We start from the raw sequence: 16,754 nt of genomic DNA, 5'->3' as shown, positions 1-16,754 counted from the left end.
CCTCAGAGTTAAAACGATCCTCACAGAGTTAAAACGATCTTCAGAGTTAAAACGAGCCTCAGAGTTAAAACGATCCTCAGACATTTGAAACTTCAGCCCGCGGCAGCTGCTCGGCGTTTCCAGGGTTAAACTCTTGTACAGTACGTTTGGCAGCAGCAGCCCTCCGTACGGCTGCTGTGCTGGAGCGCCACCTGCTGGCCGGCGGCTCCAGAGGCGTGGTGCTGGAGGTCCTCCCCTTCCTCCCTCTGACCTGCAGCTCTCAGCAGCATGCAGCAGATCATCAGAGCGACCTGCAGCAGCAGCAGCAGCAGCAGCAGCAGCTGGATCCAGGACGCCTGCAGCTGGATTCTAACGAGGAACTACTGATGCTGGACCTGCTTTTGCTTTTGCTCCTCTGAAGGACCTTCTGCTGGACTTTCTGCTGAGAGTTAGTGGAAACTTTGAGCAGGACTGTTTGTTATCAGCTGTGGACAGACTGCCGAGGGAAAGTGAGTGTCTGTCTGTGTGCTGTCTGTGGAGGCGGCCGGACCTGAGCAGGATGGTTTTCAGCTCCTGTTGTGTGTTTCTTTGCAGAAACATGTTGTTCTCCAGCCGAGTCCTGCAGCACTGGTGTCTGGCCGTCTTCCTGCTCTGCTCTCCGGCCAGCGGTCGGCCCATCGACGCCCTCAGCAGCAGGATGTAAGTAGATCTGCTTTTACTCTTGTTGTCTCAGAGACCTTCCTCCTGTCCAGCTCACCTGAGCCTTCACCTGGAGGCTCCTCAGACCCAGTCATGTGGTGCTGCTGGGCTCAGAACCGAACCAGACCTGCTGCTGATGGTCTGATGGCAGCAGAGGAAATGTTGTTAACGCTGTTAGAGCAGAAGGGTGGACTGCTGCGGAGCTTTTTCCACTTTGGAAAGATAAAATGTGTTGATCAGGCTTCAGAAGATCTGCTCTGAGCCGGAGCTCCTGAACGGCGTTTGGCGGGTCGGTTTCAGAGGTTCTGCTGCTCTGCCTGGTTCAGGAAACACTGTGTGATCTGCTCTTAACGGGACTTCGGAGGCTGAAGCCACCTGAGTGGAAAAGAAAACAGGAAGGTGATGAAAGCTGGCGACCTCCGACCCGCTCCGTCTGAACAAAGCTGCTTCTCATTATTGCAGCGAGTCGCCTGAAGCAGCAACATGTGCTGATTTATTGTTTCCAGCCTCCTGAAACCCGCTTCTGTTATTGATGAAGGTTCTGATGGATCAGGATAGTTGTTGTTTGTTCAGTCTCAGATGATCAGAGGTTCTGGACATCAGGGTTCTGGGCTTTTTGGGTTTTTGAAGAATCAGAAGGTGAAACTTTTCAGTTTTTACTTAGAAAAAATGACAATTAGACAAATGTTCAGTGATTTCAGGTCCAGTTCGTCTTCATGTGCTGAACCTCCATATGATTAATAAAGAGCCAGAACCAGAACCGTCCGGGCCCAGAACCTGGAGCTGCTCTGGTTCACATTATGAACAAGAACTGAACATTAAAGCTGTGACTCATCTGAGCTGAAATCTGACGCTTCTCAGACAAACGCTCAGCTTCGGGCTGCTGATCTAAAGCTGAGCCCGGTTCTGGAGCCTCACAGGTCCAAACCCGAAGCTTCCAGAAGCTTTACAGTTAAAGTCACCAGAGTTTTAATCTGAGCTCTGAAGTCTAAATGTAGGTCTGGGAAATCTGCTTCAAAAGGCTCCGAGAACTCTGAGAGCTGAAGGTTCTGGTTCTGGGAGACAACCGGGTTAGCTGGTTTGGTTTATTTATGCTGTTGTCCTGCAGAGTGGAGGCCTTCCAGGCTGCAGGGTGACTGGTTTAACTTTAGTTGGTTTGGTTGGTGTAGTTGAGTCGGTGGGTCGCCGTCCTGCAGCGCGGCGCTCCTGGTTCCGGCCCGGAGCCGCTCTACGGTAGAACAGCAGCAGATCGTCTTTCAAAGCGGCCGCTCTTCCTGAGAGTCCAGGAAATATCTGTATGCAGATAAACAGCCGCTGCTCTCTGGGGTGCTGGTCCGGTTCAGGATATTATTGTTCCTCAGCAGAAAAACAGACGAGCAGCAGAACCGGGCCTGTGCTGAGTGTCCAGGCTGAGCGGGTCCAGCAGGGCATCTTGGGAAGCTGAGTGTTTGTGTGCTCAGACACCTCCAGTGTTTGGCAGCGCCGGTTCCCAGGCCTCGGGCCGCCGCCTCCTGTTTGTCCAGGACTTAGGACTCTGAGTAACCGGAGCCCGGAGCAGAGCCCACAACTAAACAGAACCACAGCAGCTCCAGTCTGTTGCTCTGCAGCTTCTCCATCAACCGGCTCAGCTGTAGGTGAGTGAGCAGACGGCGCCGCCCGGTGGCCGCTCACAGACACAGCTCCTGATGGTGACACCTTCATCTGCTCACTGAGTTTGTGGTCAGAGTGTGACCTGTCTGGCAGCAGGCTTCCTGGTGTCCTGTGGCTCCACCTGAGCTCAGGTGATCACTGGGCGGAGCCAAGTGCTGCTCCAGGCTCCATAGCTCAGGGGTTAGAGCACTGGTCTTGTAAACCAGGGGTCGCGAGTTCAAATCTCGCTGGGGCCTGCAGTTACTTTTCAGCCTGAGAAGTGAACCTCTCACGTCATAACTGTGAAGCTCACAGCACAGCGCCACCTGCTGGCGGCCATGCTCTCAGATGAAGCAGTCGATACAACGAGACTGGAAATGAACCATAAAGGCTTTCATGAGTTCTGGCTGAGGAACAAGCACTGAGTCCAGTTTCTGTGCAGACAGCGCCACCATGTGGGAGTGTGATGAACAGATCTCTCACTATCAGTGTTACTGTTATTATTCTTATTAATATTATTGATGTTTCAGAACACTTCAGCGGTTTCCTGACTGCTGACTCAGCTCTGGTGGTTTCTCTAAACGTCAACAGGATGCTTTGTTCCAGAACTTTACTTCAGAAATCAGAGTCAGATTTGTCCCACGTGGACTCAGAGCCAGCGTCCTGCCACCTGGAGCTGTCCTGTCTTTAGTGGGCGGAGCCAGCAGGGGCTCCAGGCTCCATAGCTCAGGGGTTAGAGCACTGGTCTTGTAAACCAGGGGTCGCGAGTTCAAATCTCGCTGGGGCCTGACTCTGACTTTTAGACCTGAGATTAGACTGAACATGACCTGAGGGCTGCAGGTGGCGCTGCAGCAATCTGACACCATCTAAACCTCACTGAAGGTTTTCTTGATGTTCTGCTGTCAGCACTGATTAACATCAGCAATCTAATGATTAACAGTCTGCAGATGAGAACGTTCAGGTCTGAACGGCGTCCGTCTCTCAGACCAAAGTGAATCAGCTGCTGTTGTTTCTGTCTGCAGCTCTTTATCTGCTGCTTTCTACTGAAGCTTTGTGCCACCGTCCAAATAATAACAGAATAAAAGTGGCCTTAAAAGCCGAGGAGAACAAACCAGAAGCTGTCAGTGCAGGAGACAAACATGTTGAAGCAGCTGCAGTGATTGTGCAGACTGTGCTGCCCCCTGCTGGTCCGGCAGCGTTGCATCACCCACCACAAGTTCAGCTGCTGTTTGAGAAAATGCATTCAATTGGTGTCCACCAGGTTAAAAACGTTTTGATGAACCTTCTCAACAGGCAGCTCTCTCATGGTCCCGTCCTGGAGCTTCAGCCTCTAACTTCACCGTCACACTTTGTTCTGTGTCTCAACACAAGTTAAATATTTAACAGAATCTTTCATCAACACCTTTAAAGTGTTCAGATGCAGAACGTTTTCATTTCTTGTGCTTCTTAGTTTTATTTTCTTTCTGCCAACACAGACCAACATGTGGCAGAAGCTTTAATGAAGTTTGGTGTCCAGCAGCCTTCACTCAGCTTCATTAGAACCTGTTCTGGTATTTTCGGGTCGGTGCAGCGAGCAGACGTCTGACTGTGGACTCTCGTGTTTTGCAGAAAGCGCTCAGTGACTCACGCTCAGCTGATGCATGACAAAGGCCGGACGCTGCAGGACCTGAAGCGTCGCATGTGGCTGCAGGAGCTGTTAGACGAAGTCCACACGGCCGAGATCCGAGACCTTCCGGTCAGAACCACTGCTGGAGGAGCAGCGGTCAGCGGCGGCAGCAGCGGCGCCGGCGTCGGTCTGGGCATCCACCTGAGCACCACCGGCAGCACCCTGCACTCCAAACCGCCCGGAGGAACCAAGAACCTGCCCATCAGCTTCCGGCTGGAGGAGGAGGAGGGAACCAACCTGCCGCAGGAGACCAACAAGCAGACGTACAAAGACGGCGTCCTGAAGGCGCCCGGCAAGAAGAAGAAGAAAGGCCGGTCCGGCAAGAGGCGCGAGGGCGAGAAGAGGAAGAGGAGGGCGCGGTCGCTGCCCTGGAGGCCGGAGGACGAAGCTGGCAGCGGAATCCACCTGGAGTGGAGGTCGCTGCTCGGCCTGCAGAGGGCGCCACAGTGAAACGCCGTCAGACTCTGACGAAGGTGAGTCCACACCTGGTCAGCCACAGGGTCCATACCAAGCTCTTAGATCAAACGTTTAGACGTTGAGCTACTAGTGTTTCCACCAGACGGTCCAAACAGTTGAAAGGTTAGAACCCTCCAGAAGCTCCTGAAGGTTCAGGAACGTTGGAGTCCTGCAGCGTTTCCTGCTGTGATGTTTGAACCTGTTGTGAACAAGCTGACCTTTTGCTTTGTCTCTGTGTTGCAGAACCCTTCGACTCTCGGACTGACTCCTAAATGCTCACGTTACAGACGTGTGGTGATCATTTGGAAAGAAATTGGAAAATATTTATTGTCTGTAAATATTCTAAATATAGCAGAATAGAAGCAGAATATGATAAAAAAAACAACTTATTGATGCTCTGCGGAGCAACAGATTTTAATCTTTGTGAATCCTTGCTTTTTCCTTTTTTTAATTCCAATTATGTCAGATTTTTTGCGGTAATTTATTTTGTCTGAATGGTGTATTTATTTTGTAAATGTATCGAGGTGCTGCTGACCTTCTATATTTTTGTACCATAATGCACTTTAGATATATAAATATAAATATATATACCATTAGTTTTGTTCATTGTTTTTGTGGTTGATTGAAATGAAGAAAAACGACGGTCGTCCTTCACTTCGCTCTGCTCAGACGTCCACTGTTTGGTTTCTCGCTGCTGTTTCTCCGACTGAAGCCGTCTGTTGTCCTCCACCTCCTGGTTCCTGTTTCCTCCTCCACCAACCGCCTGCTTCCCAACGCCAGCGTTCACATCTGTACATAAACCAATCACGGCTCGATATTGTTGTTTTTGGCACTTGCACTGAGATAAAGTCTGTACTGATGGATTAAACATTTGACAGTTTGCTGCTGCTGCCGTCTGTGTTTCATTCAGGCTGATGAAGATGTTGCTCTGGGGTCACCAAAGGACTTCGGGGCAGAAGCTTGAGGTGGAGGCTGCAAAGAGCTTCAAGCTACAAGCGGGTCATTGTTCACAGCAGCTGGAGTATTAATGTTGGTTAATATTTGTTTTACAAAACAGTTTTTCTCTCTAATTATAAATACATACTCCAACAAATACAAATGTGCACAGAGCAGACGGAAGCGTCATATAAGATGATATAAGATCACATAACAACACAGTATGAGCACATATAGGATGAATAAAATAAAAGATGATTCATATAGAAGAGCTGCAGGCGTCACTAAACACTCAGCGACCAACATTAGTGCTGATTTAAATTAAAAACCATGAAACCTCCTCTTATATCTGGACTAAATCCACACAAAGACAACAGAGACCGTTTGAAACACAGACTAGAAACCTTCATGGATGAAATCAGTTCTGTCTGAGGACCTCATTTCAAAATAAAATAGCACCAAATAAGTAAATTAATCGTGAATACTATAGATCAACATGTCTCAGGTGGTGTTTTGTCGCCTGCATCTTTTTCAGATTAAGATCATGTTAAATAAGTGATAAAAGCTTTTTCTTGTTTGTTTAAATGATAAAACAGGATGTGACGTCACGCAGCTTTGATGTTATTTATTGTTAAAATTTTCTGTTATAATAAAATATAAACGCACCAATGAGCCATAAAGTCCAGTTTTATTGCAGTTATTCGTCCATATTTAGTTATTTTTCTGGTATAAAAATAAAACGAGCTGCCGCTTTCTGACCGGAAGGCGGCGCTGACGAACCGGAAGTCCTGCAGTCTGCCGGATTTAAAGCACAGAAGAAGAAGCCGTTTCCACGTGAGTCCGCGGCAGCATGTCGCCTCCAGGAGGGAAGATCAACCGACCGAAGACCGTAAGAAGCCGTTTAACTTCACTTTAGCCTAAAATACAGTCGCTGAAACGTTTCTGTGGTTTTAACGGACACGACGCTAACAGTTAGCATCGACGGCTAACGCGGCTAAACGGTCCAGAAAACCGGACAGAAGTTCGGTTCGGTTAGTTTAAATCAGTTCAAGATTAAATCCGATCTGGGAAGTTTTCATGACTTGATTTGGTCTAGATGAAGAAGCTCCGATGTGATTAATTTAATGTTTTTACTGTGAAATGAAACCGTTTTCCTTCCGGCAGGTCTGAGGTCGGTGCTTTTAAATTCGTATTGAAGCTGCTTTAATGTGAGAAAACTGCAGCAGTCAGATCTTTCATTTCCTGTCAAAGTTCCTCCATCAGGTCACCTGAGATCAGCAGAACCAGGTCACTGATGGTTCCTTCTGACCAGTCAACCAGAAAACGAGTCGCTCAGTTTGTGTAAAACTGAAAAATACTGAATTTATCGTCACAGACCAGCTTCATGTCGTTCAGCTGAATCCAGCCGAAAACTCAGAAACGTTTCCAAATGTTTCTGTGAATCTGTGACTCCGTCCGTTCAGAGGAAAACCTCGACATGTCTTTGTGTTTTTCAGGAGTTGGGGAAGAAGCTTTTCAAGCGGCGGCGAGTTCTGAGCCGAGAGAAGAGGAAGAGGCATCAGATCGTTGGAGCGGTGGTGGACCAGGGCCTGATCACGAGCCACCACCTGAAGAAGAGGACGTGAGTCACCTTCGTCCTCCGCATCGCTTCAGCTTCACTTCAGCATCTTCACTCCGTCTGTTTGTGGTTTCTGTCGTCAGGTCGAGTCCCAGAGCGAACATCACGCTGTCCGGGAAGAAGAAACGCAAACTGCTGAAGCAGCTGCAGCACCTGCAGCAGGAGAAGGCCGGTATGGAAGGTCAGAGACGACTCAACTGCCTCCATGTTCCAGACTTCTCCTCTGTGCTCTGCTCATCAGCCGTAGAAAGATGTTCCACCATCTAGAAAGATGTTCCACCATCAGCTGTAGAAAGATGTTCCACCATCAGCTGTAGAAAGATGTTCCACCATCAGTAGAAAGATGTTCCACCATCAGCTGTAGAAAGATGTTCCACCATCAGCTGTAGAAAGATGTTCCACCATCAGTAGAAAGATGTTCCACCATCATGTAGAAAGATGTTCCACCATCAGATGTAGAAAGATGTTCAACCATCAGCTGTAGAAAGATGTTCCACCATCAGATGAAGAAAGATGTTCCACCATCAGTAGAAAGATGTTCCACCATCAGTAGAAAGATGTTCCATCATGCTGAATGTATCTCCAGCACCAGGCTCCTCTGTTCTTCTGAGGCTCTCTGAGGAAACTCTGAAGTCTAAAGTTGTTCAGAGAAGTTAAGAACTTCTGTCGTTTACTGTTCAGTTCCTTCGTCTCCGAGACGCTGAAATGTTCTCGTCTTCTGTCCTCTTTCTCTGAAGTGGAAGCAGCAGCACAGAAGAAGCAGGAAACGCCGTCGGCTCCGACCAAGAAGAAGAAGAAGAAGAAGGCGAGCGGCGGTCAGGAGGACGTGGAGATGGCCGACGCTGAGTGACGAGGCCGTTTGCTTCTCAGCTGAGACTCTAACGGACGACCAGGACGCTGCTGGTCGGAGTCTGGAGGACGACCTGACGTCTGAGGGACACGAGGAGATGTGGAGGACCGTCTGTAGCCAGAACGTCTGGAAAGTTCTGAACGATTCAAACATATAAATCAGTGTTCTGATCTGAACTCTTCTGGTTCCAGCTTCTGTCTGTGTCCTGGTGTGAAGGAAGCTGCTTGGCTTCAGCTGCTCGACCAGTTTTTATGTCTTTAAGAAGTTTAATGTTGAATTAAATTCCCTGTATTTTATGAACGTGGTTGAAGTTTCTGATGATCTTGGTTTTGGTCCGATTCAGTGAATTTCAGCAGCACGAGGTTCTGAACAGTGAGTCCGACTCGTTTTCTTCATCTGATGGTAACTAAAGGACGTCTTAACCTCCTGAACCAGCAGGTGGCGCATGTTCCTGAAACCAGGGAGACAGATGAACTCAGGTTTGATCTGAAGGTAAATTAAAAATGTGACGGTGGTTCAGCAGTTTGTCTGAATGAAGACAGAAATCTGAATTTAAACTCAGTCAGCTGTGTCCTGATGATTTAAACGCCGTCCTGACCGTCGCTGTGGGAGGTGTAGTCCATCTCTGAATCGATGCTAAATGTTCCTCAGGGTTCGGTTTTGGGACCTTCATCATTTATTTAGTATATTAATGATAAATGTGAAGCTTCCAGTTTGTTAAACTATTTAGTTGACTGATAGTTGTGCTGTGGAGGAGAGCTGGTCTGATGCTGAGAAGCTCACATTACATCTATGAGAACAAAGTGATATTTGGGACGCTGACGTGAAACATGATGAACAGTGACTGAAATCACGTTTCCTGGTGTGATAGAAGGAAAACCAAGTTGGAAGAAGCATAAAGGTTCTGTTCATTTAAAAACATGTTGATCTCAGTTCTTTATCAAGTCAAACTGGATCAGTCGCCACTGGTCCGTGGTTCTGCCACATGTTGGGTTGAGGTGACGGACACACACCAGACAATAACTTCAGTCGTTCTTCAGAAAAAAAGCCACCAGAATAGTCACTAGGTCCACTGATCCAGAACCAGCTCACTCTGTTCATCAGACCTCCAACCACCTACTGAGTTAACATAATCCGTTACCCCACAAGCTTTCAGTTCAGTCTCAGAGGAACATACGTGTTCAGAAACCAGCAGTCAGAACCAACGCTGAACGGACGGGCTTCAGCTAGAACACAGGAACATGTCAGACAGCAGGGACGTTAACGAGGTGGTCAAAGACGACCTCGTTAAGCTGCTGTTAATGAGACTGATTACAGTCCATGTGATCAGGATTTAATGTGAGAAGGTCAGTGTGTGTAGTTCTGATCAAAGTGTTCATAGGTCACATATCACTGTCAGAAGGTTCTGGTTCCTACCAGAGTTCAGCTTCTACCAGAACCAGACTCAGATCAGTCACCTCATTATCATTATTATTATTATTATTGTTATTATTATTGTTGTTGTTGTTGTTGTTGTTGTTGTTGTTGTTGTTGTGATGATGGTGATGGTGATGTTGTGGTTTCGTGGCTCTAGTTCGGGTCCTGAGCACTGCTCGGTGCTCTCCGGGTCTCTGGGCTTCATGGATCATCTCACATGTTCCTTCTCTGGTTTTCATACATTCAGATTTCATTCACTTTAAATCGTGTTTTTATTTCTTCCACTCTGGTCCACATCCGTCCTGTTCACTGGGCTTCAGGCTTTCTTTGTCCTCCACACTCTGATGGGATCGATACGTATCGATCTGTGACCGGGTGTTGATGAGACGCTGAAGCCGGCAGCAGATGTATCGATGATCAGCTGATTATTGATCAGGACCGTCAGCCTTCTGTTTTCTGCTGTTATTCAGTCTGCGGCTTTCCGGAGCTCCACTGCGGGTCTGAGCGGACCGGTCCGGCCCGGCTCGGCTCGGCTCGGCTCCTCTCCTCCCCCTCCAGAGGACAAAGACTAAAATGGGTCAGACTCCGGAGCGCAGCGGCAGATCTGCAGCAGCCGCCCTCCGCTGCAGCTCCCCCGGACACCAGCAGCAGCGCAGCGGCTCGCAGGCTTCCAGCCGCCGCCGGGACTCCACGGATCCGCGGGTCTGAGGATGAAGCGGAGCCGCTGATTTTTCCGCCGTTAAACCGGGAAGCGCCGTTTTGTGAGCCCGCCGGTTCCGTCCCGTCCTCCGGGAGGCTGCAGCTCCTCGCTGGGACCGGACCGTTTGGATGAACCGCAGCCGCCGGAGCCTCCATCACTCACCGACTCACCGCCGCCGAGGCGCGATGGAGGCGTCGCCGAGCTAATCCGAGTCCCGGTGACCGAACAGGTAGAACCGAAACAAAAGCCGGACTCCCGTCCAGCACCGCGCCGCTTTGTGTCCCGGCGGGGCTCCGGTAGAAGCATCCCGGTGGAGCCGGTGTGCCCCGGGCAGGTGCACGGACCCACCGGGACGCTGGTCGGTACCAGAGCTTCGGCTCCGGTTACCGGACCTCCGACAGGTTCGAGTCGGTTCGGTGGTTTCCGGCCTTCAGTCTCGCGCCCGTTCAGCCCGAAACCGCTCAACCTGTGATTAGCATCCGGAGCTAACAGGCTAACAGGCTAACGCTAGCTAGCTAGCTTAGCGTCACTGCAGCAGTGATGTTCACCGATGTTCTGATAATGTTCTGGTCTGAATCAAAGTAAATCGGAATTCTACAGATCAGTTCCTTTATTTTGACCTCCTGGTTCTGGTTCTTCTTTCGTTTTATTCCTTCAGATCAGAACAAAGTTCTTCAAGTCGGTTCTTTCGCTGCTCGTCAGTCTGCCGACTGTTAAAGGCTAAATGTGAAACATAAAAGTCTTAAAATATATATTTATTGATGTTTTAAGACTTTAATGTGTGTATGTGAGTTCATGTCTGAATGTTTGGTTCTGTTTTTAGTCCCTTTAGTTTAAACTCTGATCAACACAAAGTTCTTCATCGAATCTTTTTCTTGTTTTTTTTCTTTCACCTCCGTCAGTTTGCTGGAACATTAAAAAGCACAAAATTCATTATTTATACAATAAAAACTACTAAAGGGTCAATAATCCCTGTTTTCTGTGTTCAGGCGGGTTTCAGGTGTTTCAGGTTCTGATTAGCTCCAAGCGGCTAACAAGCTAACAACTAGCTTAGCTGTTAGCTTTAGCAAGCTAGTAATGTTCTGTACTTATACATTTATTTAATCTGACCTTTAAAACTCATCTTCTTTATGTTTTGATGGTTTTTCTCTGTTTTTTTAGCACAAAGAAAGTTCTGCTCAGTCAGCTAATGATAGTAATTAGTGACAGTTAATAGTAATTAGTCAGTTAATAATAATTAGTGACAGTTAATAATAATTAGTCAGTTAATAATAATTAGTTAATAATAATTATACAGTTAATAATAGATGTTTATTGTCTGTGTGCAGCATAAGAACTGTGCAATGAAATGCTCCAGTCAGCACGCGGCCATGTGCAGGATAAAGAATATCAGTATTTATAATATATCATATCAGTATGAACAGACAAGCAGCAGTGATAGAGACGACACACCTGAGGCAGGTGGCTGCTGCCTGTTCTCATGCTGCTGACTCGTGAGTCTCGTGTTCAGCCTCCTGGTTTCATCGGTTCTGGTCCTGAACCACTCACGTTGGACTGTGTTTCCTCCGTCAGCCGGCTGAGACCTTAAACTACACCGAGTTCATAGTTTGATGGTAGAACCAGAACCAGCGCCGCTCATAGAGACAACATGAATCTGTGTAGAGACGTTCTAAGCAGCAGGTTCTCCCTGAAAATAAAGATGTTTTCAGCATTGCAGTGTTTCTGGGTTCCTGTCAGGGCGGCTCGGTGCGGTCGGGGCTCAGTCCAGGTGTTTGTGGGTCACCAGGTGGGCTGGGCCGCTCCAGGTGACTCACGGCTGATAGCGGCCCAGATAGCGGCGCTGTAAAGCAGATTAGATGCAGTGACGCTGTTCTGTCCAACAGGAGGCTAAAGTCCAGACTGCGGACTGTTGGACCCAAAGAGCTGCAGATTCTGATGGAGGACGGTTCACCTGTTCAGCCCGGTGAGTTCTGCTCCGTGCTTCACCTTCATCCACAGATCCAACATCTGCGTAGCTTTACTAGCAGCTCACTGTCGCTCTGAGGATTCTTGGGTTCGGTTCGTGTGGAGCTGATGACCTGGTTCAGGTTCAGGAGTCTATAAATGGAAGCTCCTCCGTGGCCTCCTCCACGAGCTGCTTCCATTTATAGCTCTCTATTTTTCTCTCTTTCTAATTTGGCCGTCTTTGTGGTCTATTGTTGTCGGCGGAGACAGATCTGGGACTCTGGGACGGTTTGAAGGCTCCGACAGCAACGTCTGAACCGGAAGGCTGTCCTGAAAACAATCCTCACGGCTGACGTTCCTCTGTTCAGAGTTTAAAGCTGATCTCAAACATTGAGGTCCAAACAGCAGCTCTTAAATAGAACACATTCAAACATGGAGCAGATGATGAGTCAGAGAAGAAGGTTTCAACTAAATGAAGAGAAAACAGCAAACCAGTGAATCAGCAGCTAGAAGGACGAGAACTCAGAGATGTGTTCTGTCAGCAGGACTCAGAACCATGCAGACCCGAACATTCACTGATTGCTCATGTTACAGAACTGTACAGATCCTTAATGTCTTGTCTGTGCTGGTTCTGGTCCCTGTGGACTCTTTGTCTCGTCTGTCCTTTCTGTCTCTCTGAGCTCATGTGGTCTCCTCGTCCTGCAGATGCTGAACCATCTCCACGTCTCCAGACTTCTCTGCTCACCAGCTGTAGGAAGATGTTTCTGTCTGATTCATGATCTTAGCGCTTCTTTAGCAGGTCGGGGACGTAGTACCACACCAGGGGAGGCTGGTGGAGACCCGGTCCAGTGATGGTGGGATCCTAAACTCCTGCTTCTCTCTGCAGAACGTTTGTGTGGATCTTTGCTCTCCATCTCTGGACTCTGAAGTGTTTCTGATCCGAGTCGCTCCTCTGCAGCCATGACGCCGCCGGCCTCCCGTCGATCTTCGCCGATGCTCCGGCTGCTCATTTCCAGCGCCGCCGCGCTGGTGGTGATGATGTCACAGCCTGTGTCGGCGGTGGAACCGGAGACGTGCTTCTCCAGACAGCACCAGAACGCCATCGTCAACGTCCGCATGGCGCTGAACAGAGCCTCCGCCGCCATGGACGCCCGCGTGGTTCGGTCCGAGAGGGACTGTGTCCTCGCCTGCTGCTCCGAGGAGGTCAAACCAGGTGAGGAGGGAGCACTGGGAGCACTGGGGGCACTGGGGCACTGGGGCACTGGGCACACTGGGGCACTAGGGGCACTAGGCACACTGGGGGCACTGGGAGCACTGGGAGCAGTTTCATTGTTGTAGCAGTGGGGTGAGGAAGCAGCCCGTGGAGCAGACCTCTACAGGAGGAACCAGGCAGAACCAAACCGCTCCAGTTTACAGGACAGAACGTGACCCAGCAGCTGGTCTTCTGTCCCGTCGTGTCCTCACAGTGATGAACGTCTCAGAGTTCAGTCTGAGGAGCTTCACGCTGAGAATCCAGACGGCGGCTTTACAAAGGTGTCTGTCTGCTTCCGTCTGATCTGAGCTTTGCTTAGAACCTGCCTTCATCTCCCAGAACACGGGTTTAAAAACAGAACTGTGTTCAGAGTAAAATTAGACCAGCGCTGAGCTTTCAGATCCAGAACCTGCCTCAGCTCAGCTGTGGACTCGTCCAGAGGACCTGCTGATTTCACGTATCGTCACCGTCCACATTAAATCAGTTTATTCGTTGTTGCAGTGGATCAGCTGGCGGTTTATAAAACGGGTCAAACCCGTTGGATCTGGTCGAGCTTTGACTGCAGCGTCTGGAGTGTTCTGGTCCTGTAGCGAGCTGTGTGTGTCTCAGCAGGCTGTCGTAGTTTCACATCTTTACTGCTTTAGCCGGTAAATAACGGATCCTGTGGAGCGCCCCGTACGTTGACCAGAACTCCACGTGCTTCCCTTTTAAACTACACGTTGTTGCTCCTGTTCCTTGTATCAGAACGTGTATCACATTAATACAAACCACTGGAACCACTTCCAGCCTGGTTAGCGTTAGCGCCTTGCTAGCTTTAAATGTTCTGGACGGTTCTGAGTTCACCTCAAATAAACACTCAGAACTCCAAACCGGAGTCAACCTGCAGAACATGCTGGTGCATGTGCAACGCATGACGTGATGTCGCTGACATGTGGACCCGTGGTTCTGGTCTTTTGGTTCTAGTCTGTGTATCGTAGTGACGTCACAGCTCCCCGTGAGGCGCTTCAGGAGGTTTTCTCAATCATGTTTATATTCATATGTTGTTTCTTTACATTTGTGCTTTTTGCCCACGAAGCAGCAAACAGCACCGATCGGACCGATTCAATCCAGTTTTATTTGTATAGCGCATATTTACAACAACAAGTCATCTCATAGCGCTTCACAAAGACAGAAAGAGAAACACCCAACAATCCAAACATCTGGATTCTCTATAAGCTTCAGCAGTCTGCTGGTGGGACGGAACCGAAAACCCCCACAGGGGAAAAAAACCTCCAACAGAACCAGGCTCAGGGAGGGACGGCCATCTGCCTCCACCGGTTGGGTGGATGTAGGATGAATTATAACATTTAGTTTACAGTTAAACAAGTTATTAGAAGTGATTGTCCTTTTGTAACAGGAGGCATCATGGTGGGGCAGCAGGATGCAGAAGGTGAGGCCAGCGGCTGTAGTTCAGGAGCTCCAGATCCAGAGACATCCACAGAGAGAGCAGGCGCAGGAGAACCTCGGGGGGAGTCACAGAGTTAGTCATATGTAATGGTGATAGGCAACTATAGAAACATATACATACACATATATATAAAGAGGAGAGGAGAGAAGCCCAGTGCATCATGGGAATCCCCCAGCAGTCTAGACCTATAGCAGCATCACTAAGGGACAGCTCAGATGACTCCCAGCAGCTCTAACTATGAGCTTTATCAAACAGGAACGTTTTTAACCTGATCTTAAAGGTAGAGAGGGTGTCCGCCTCCAGAACCCAAACTGGGAGCTGATTCCATCAGACAGGAGCTGATAGCTGAAGGCTCTGCCTCCCATTCTGCTTCTAGAAACTCTGGGAACCACCAGTAGACCTGCAGTCTGAGAGCGAAGGGCTCTGCTAGGATAATATGGAACAATCAGGTCTTTGAGATACGATGGAGCCTGATCATTAAGACTTTTATATGTTAGAAGCAGGATTTTAAATTGGATCCTTGATTTTACAGGAAGCCAATGGAGAGAAGCTAATACTGGAGAAATATGATCTCTTTTATTGGTTCCTGTCAGAACTCTGGCTGCAGCATTCAGAACCCGGCCTGCTTTATGTTCGTACGTTACAGTGAATCTGTCCCCAACGTCCGACAGTAGTTTACGCTCTCTTAGTGGATAAAAGGTTCAGCTTAACTCAGGATCAGAACTTGGATCCTAAATCTGTCCTCTGTGTTTGTGAAGGGGCCAAATGCAACATGGCCGTGTTCAACGGCAACAAGCACGGCGGCGACGACAACTGCTTCCTGTTCCACTGCCAGACGGACCAGGACTGTCCGCTGACCAAAGCCCTGGACGGCATCAACACCTACGACATCTACAAAGGTACCGCACTCAGTGTCTAGCTCCACTTCACATCACATCCTTGACTTTAGAGGGTAATGACTTGAGTTCTCACGTCGATGGTTTCAGTCCAGCTGACGTTTCTGTTGCCGCCTCATGTCACTGCAGAGAATCTGTCTGAGCAAAACCACGTTACAGTTATAACACACGCTGCTGTGGTCTGAGGTTCTACCAATACGTTGTTCTCCAGGGACTCAACTCCAGGAACCGTCTAAGGAACCTGAAGGTTTCTTCGTTTTCTGAGTCTGAAGTCCTGTGAAGGTTCATCTAGTCCAGTCCGGTCTGGTCCGGTCCGGTCCGGTTCAGTCCAGTCCGGTCCGGTCTAGTCCGGTCCGGTCCGGTCCGGTCCAGTCCAGTCCAGTCCAGTCTCTGTTTTTATCACTTTAGTGCCTAAACTTAACGAAACAAGAAAAAATTAAATCAAGTCACAAAATACGAGTGAAAAACTCAGAGTCCGAGCCGGACAGAACCTCGGTGTTGTGGAGAAAGTCCAGTGACGAGGTCCGTCCCACCAGAACCTTTATCTCGTAGCTTGTCTTTATGATGCTGGAGCCAGAGAGCTGCTGATAAGACGTCTGGTGTGATGTGGACTAGAACAGCCCGTCCAATCTTATCAAACACCAGCACCGGTTTTATGGCACCGTCCATCCGTCATCTCTACACCTTCACCCTCACTAGGGTGGTGGGGGGGCGGAGCCTATCCCAGCTGACTCAGGGTGAAGGCAGGTTCACCTGGACAGGTAACCAGTCTATCACAGGGCTTCTATGGCGTCATTTTCAGCAAAACAAAACGAGGACATTTGAAGGTTGACATGTGCTTCTCACCATCTCACATATACACGACGGATATCTTTTAAAAAACAAAACAAAGAAACTGTGTTTGCAGTCGGAGGTTTTTAAAAATGGCCGCTGTCAAATCCCAGAAAACAAACTGACAGTCTGCAGAGAACGTTCTGACCAGTTCAGTGGTTCTTCTGTTTGGAAACAAGTCGGATCCGTCTGATGGACGTAGCTGTGTGCTAATGTGCTAGCTGCATTCTGCTGCCCCCTGCTGGACGCAGCGCCTCCGTCATCTCATGTTGTTTCTTCCTGCAGGTTTAAATCATCCAACCATTGTGAGAGCTGCCACCACCACAGCCACCTCCAGTTCAACCAGTTCAACCTCCAGTTCAACCACCACCACGCCAGCACCAACAACACCGACAACAGCACGATCTACAACAACACCAACTACAACCACCACAC

General features: G+C 48.9%; 3 protein-coding genes and 2 non-coding genes across 6 annotated transcripts in view; all 5 read left to right on the top strand.

The window, feature by feature from the left end:
- pthlha (parathyroid hormone-like hormone a) overlaps positions 1–5,309 on the top strand; it is a 13,225-nt gene extending 7,916 nt beyond the window's left edge. Inside the window, exons 1-4 of one of the 2 annotated variants that reach the window (XM_008293772.1) lie at positions 299–488; positions 574–678; positions 3,916–4,446; positions 4,673–5,309. In XM_008293772.1, coding sequence (XP_008291994.1) covers positions 578–678; positions 3,916–4,423 — 609 coding nt within the window. In that variant the 5' untranslated portion in view covers positions 299–488; positions 574–577 and the 3' untranslated portion in view covers positions 4,424–4,446; positions 4,673–5,309. Of the gene's footprint in view, positions 1–298; positions 489–573; positions 679–3,915; positions 4,447–4,672 lie in introns of those variants that run through there. The other variant, XM_008293773.1, reaches the window with a different exon arrangement.
- Positions 2,492–2,564, top strand: trnat-ugu (transfer RNA threonine (anticodon UGU)). Its single transcript has one exon. It is a non-coding gene; the product is annotated as a tRNA-Thr (tRNA).
- Positions 3,023–3,095, top strand: trnat-ugu (transfer RNA threonine (anticodon UGU)). Its single transcript has one exon. It is a non-coding gene; the product is annotated as a tRNA-Thr (tRNA).
- Positions 5,310–6,168: 859 nt separating the features above from the next.
- Positions 6,169–8,137, top strand: c4h11orf98 (chromosome 4 C11orf98 homolog). The gene is made up of 4 exons (XM_008293770.1): positions 6,169–6,254; positions 6,862–6,986; positions 7,067–7,164; positions 7,721–8,137. The coding sequence occupies exons 1-4, from the start codon at positions 6,216–6,218 to the stop codon at positions 7,831–7,833; spliced, it is 375 nt and encodes a 124-aa protein (XP_008291992.1). The 5' UTR covers positions 6,169–6,215; the 3' UTR covers positions 7,834–8,137.
- Positions 8,138–10,092: 1,955 nt separating this feature from the next.
- Positions 10,093–16,754, top strand: part of mansc1 (MANSC domain containing 1) — a 7,775-nt gene continuing 1,113 nt past the window's right edge. The window contains exons 1-5 of the mRNA XM_008293780.1: positions 10,093–10,178; positions 11,833–11,912; positions 12,780–13,106; positions 15,351–15,491; positions 16,605–16,717. Coding sequence (XP_008292002.1) covers positions 12,854–13,106; positions 15,351–15,491; positions 16,605–16,717 — 507 coding nt within the window. The 5' untranslated portion in view covers positions 10,093–10,178; positions 11,833–11,912; positions 12,780–12,853. The remainder of the gene's footprint in view (positions 10,179–11,832; positions 11,913–12,779; positions 13,107–15,350; positions 15,492–16,604; positions 16,718–16,754) is intronic.

Source organism: Stegastes partitus, unplaced genomic scaffold, assembly GCF_000690725.1.
Source record: "Stegastes partitus isolate 25-593 unplaced genomic scaffold, Stegastes_partitus-1.0.2 Scaffold911, whole genome shotgun sequence".
NCBI lineage: Eukaryota > Metazoa > Chordata > Actinopteri > Pomacentridae > Stegastes > Stegastes partitus.
This window is presented reverse-complemented; position numbering and strand designations above follow the sequence as displayed.

Bases quoted from the DNA above. Each gene is read 5' to 3' on its own strand.
- c4h11orf98 (XM_008293770.1), top strand. From the start codon at position 6,216: ATGTCGCCTCCAGGAGGGAAGATCAACCGACCGAAGACC. The intron at 6,255-6,861 runs GTAAGAAGCCGT...TGTGTTTTTCAG, and splicing joins AGATCAACCGACCGAAGACC to GAGTTGGGGAAGAAGCTTTT. The intron at 6,987-7,066 runs GTGAGTCACCTT...TTCTGTCGTCAG, and splicing joins CACCACCTGAAGAAGAGGAC to GTCGAGTCCCAGAGCGAACA.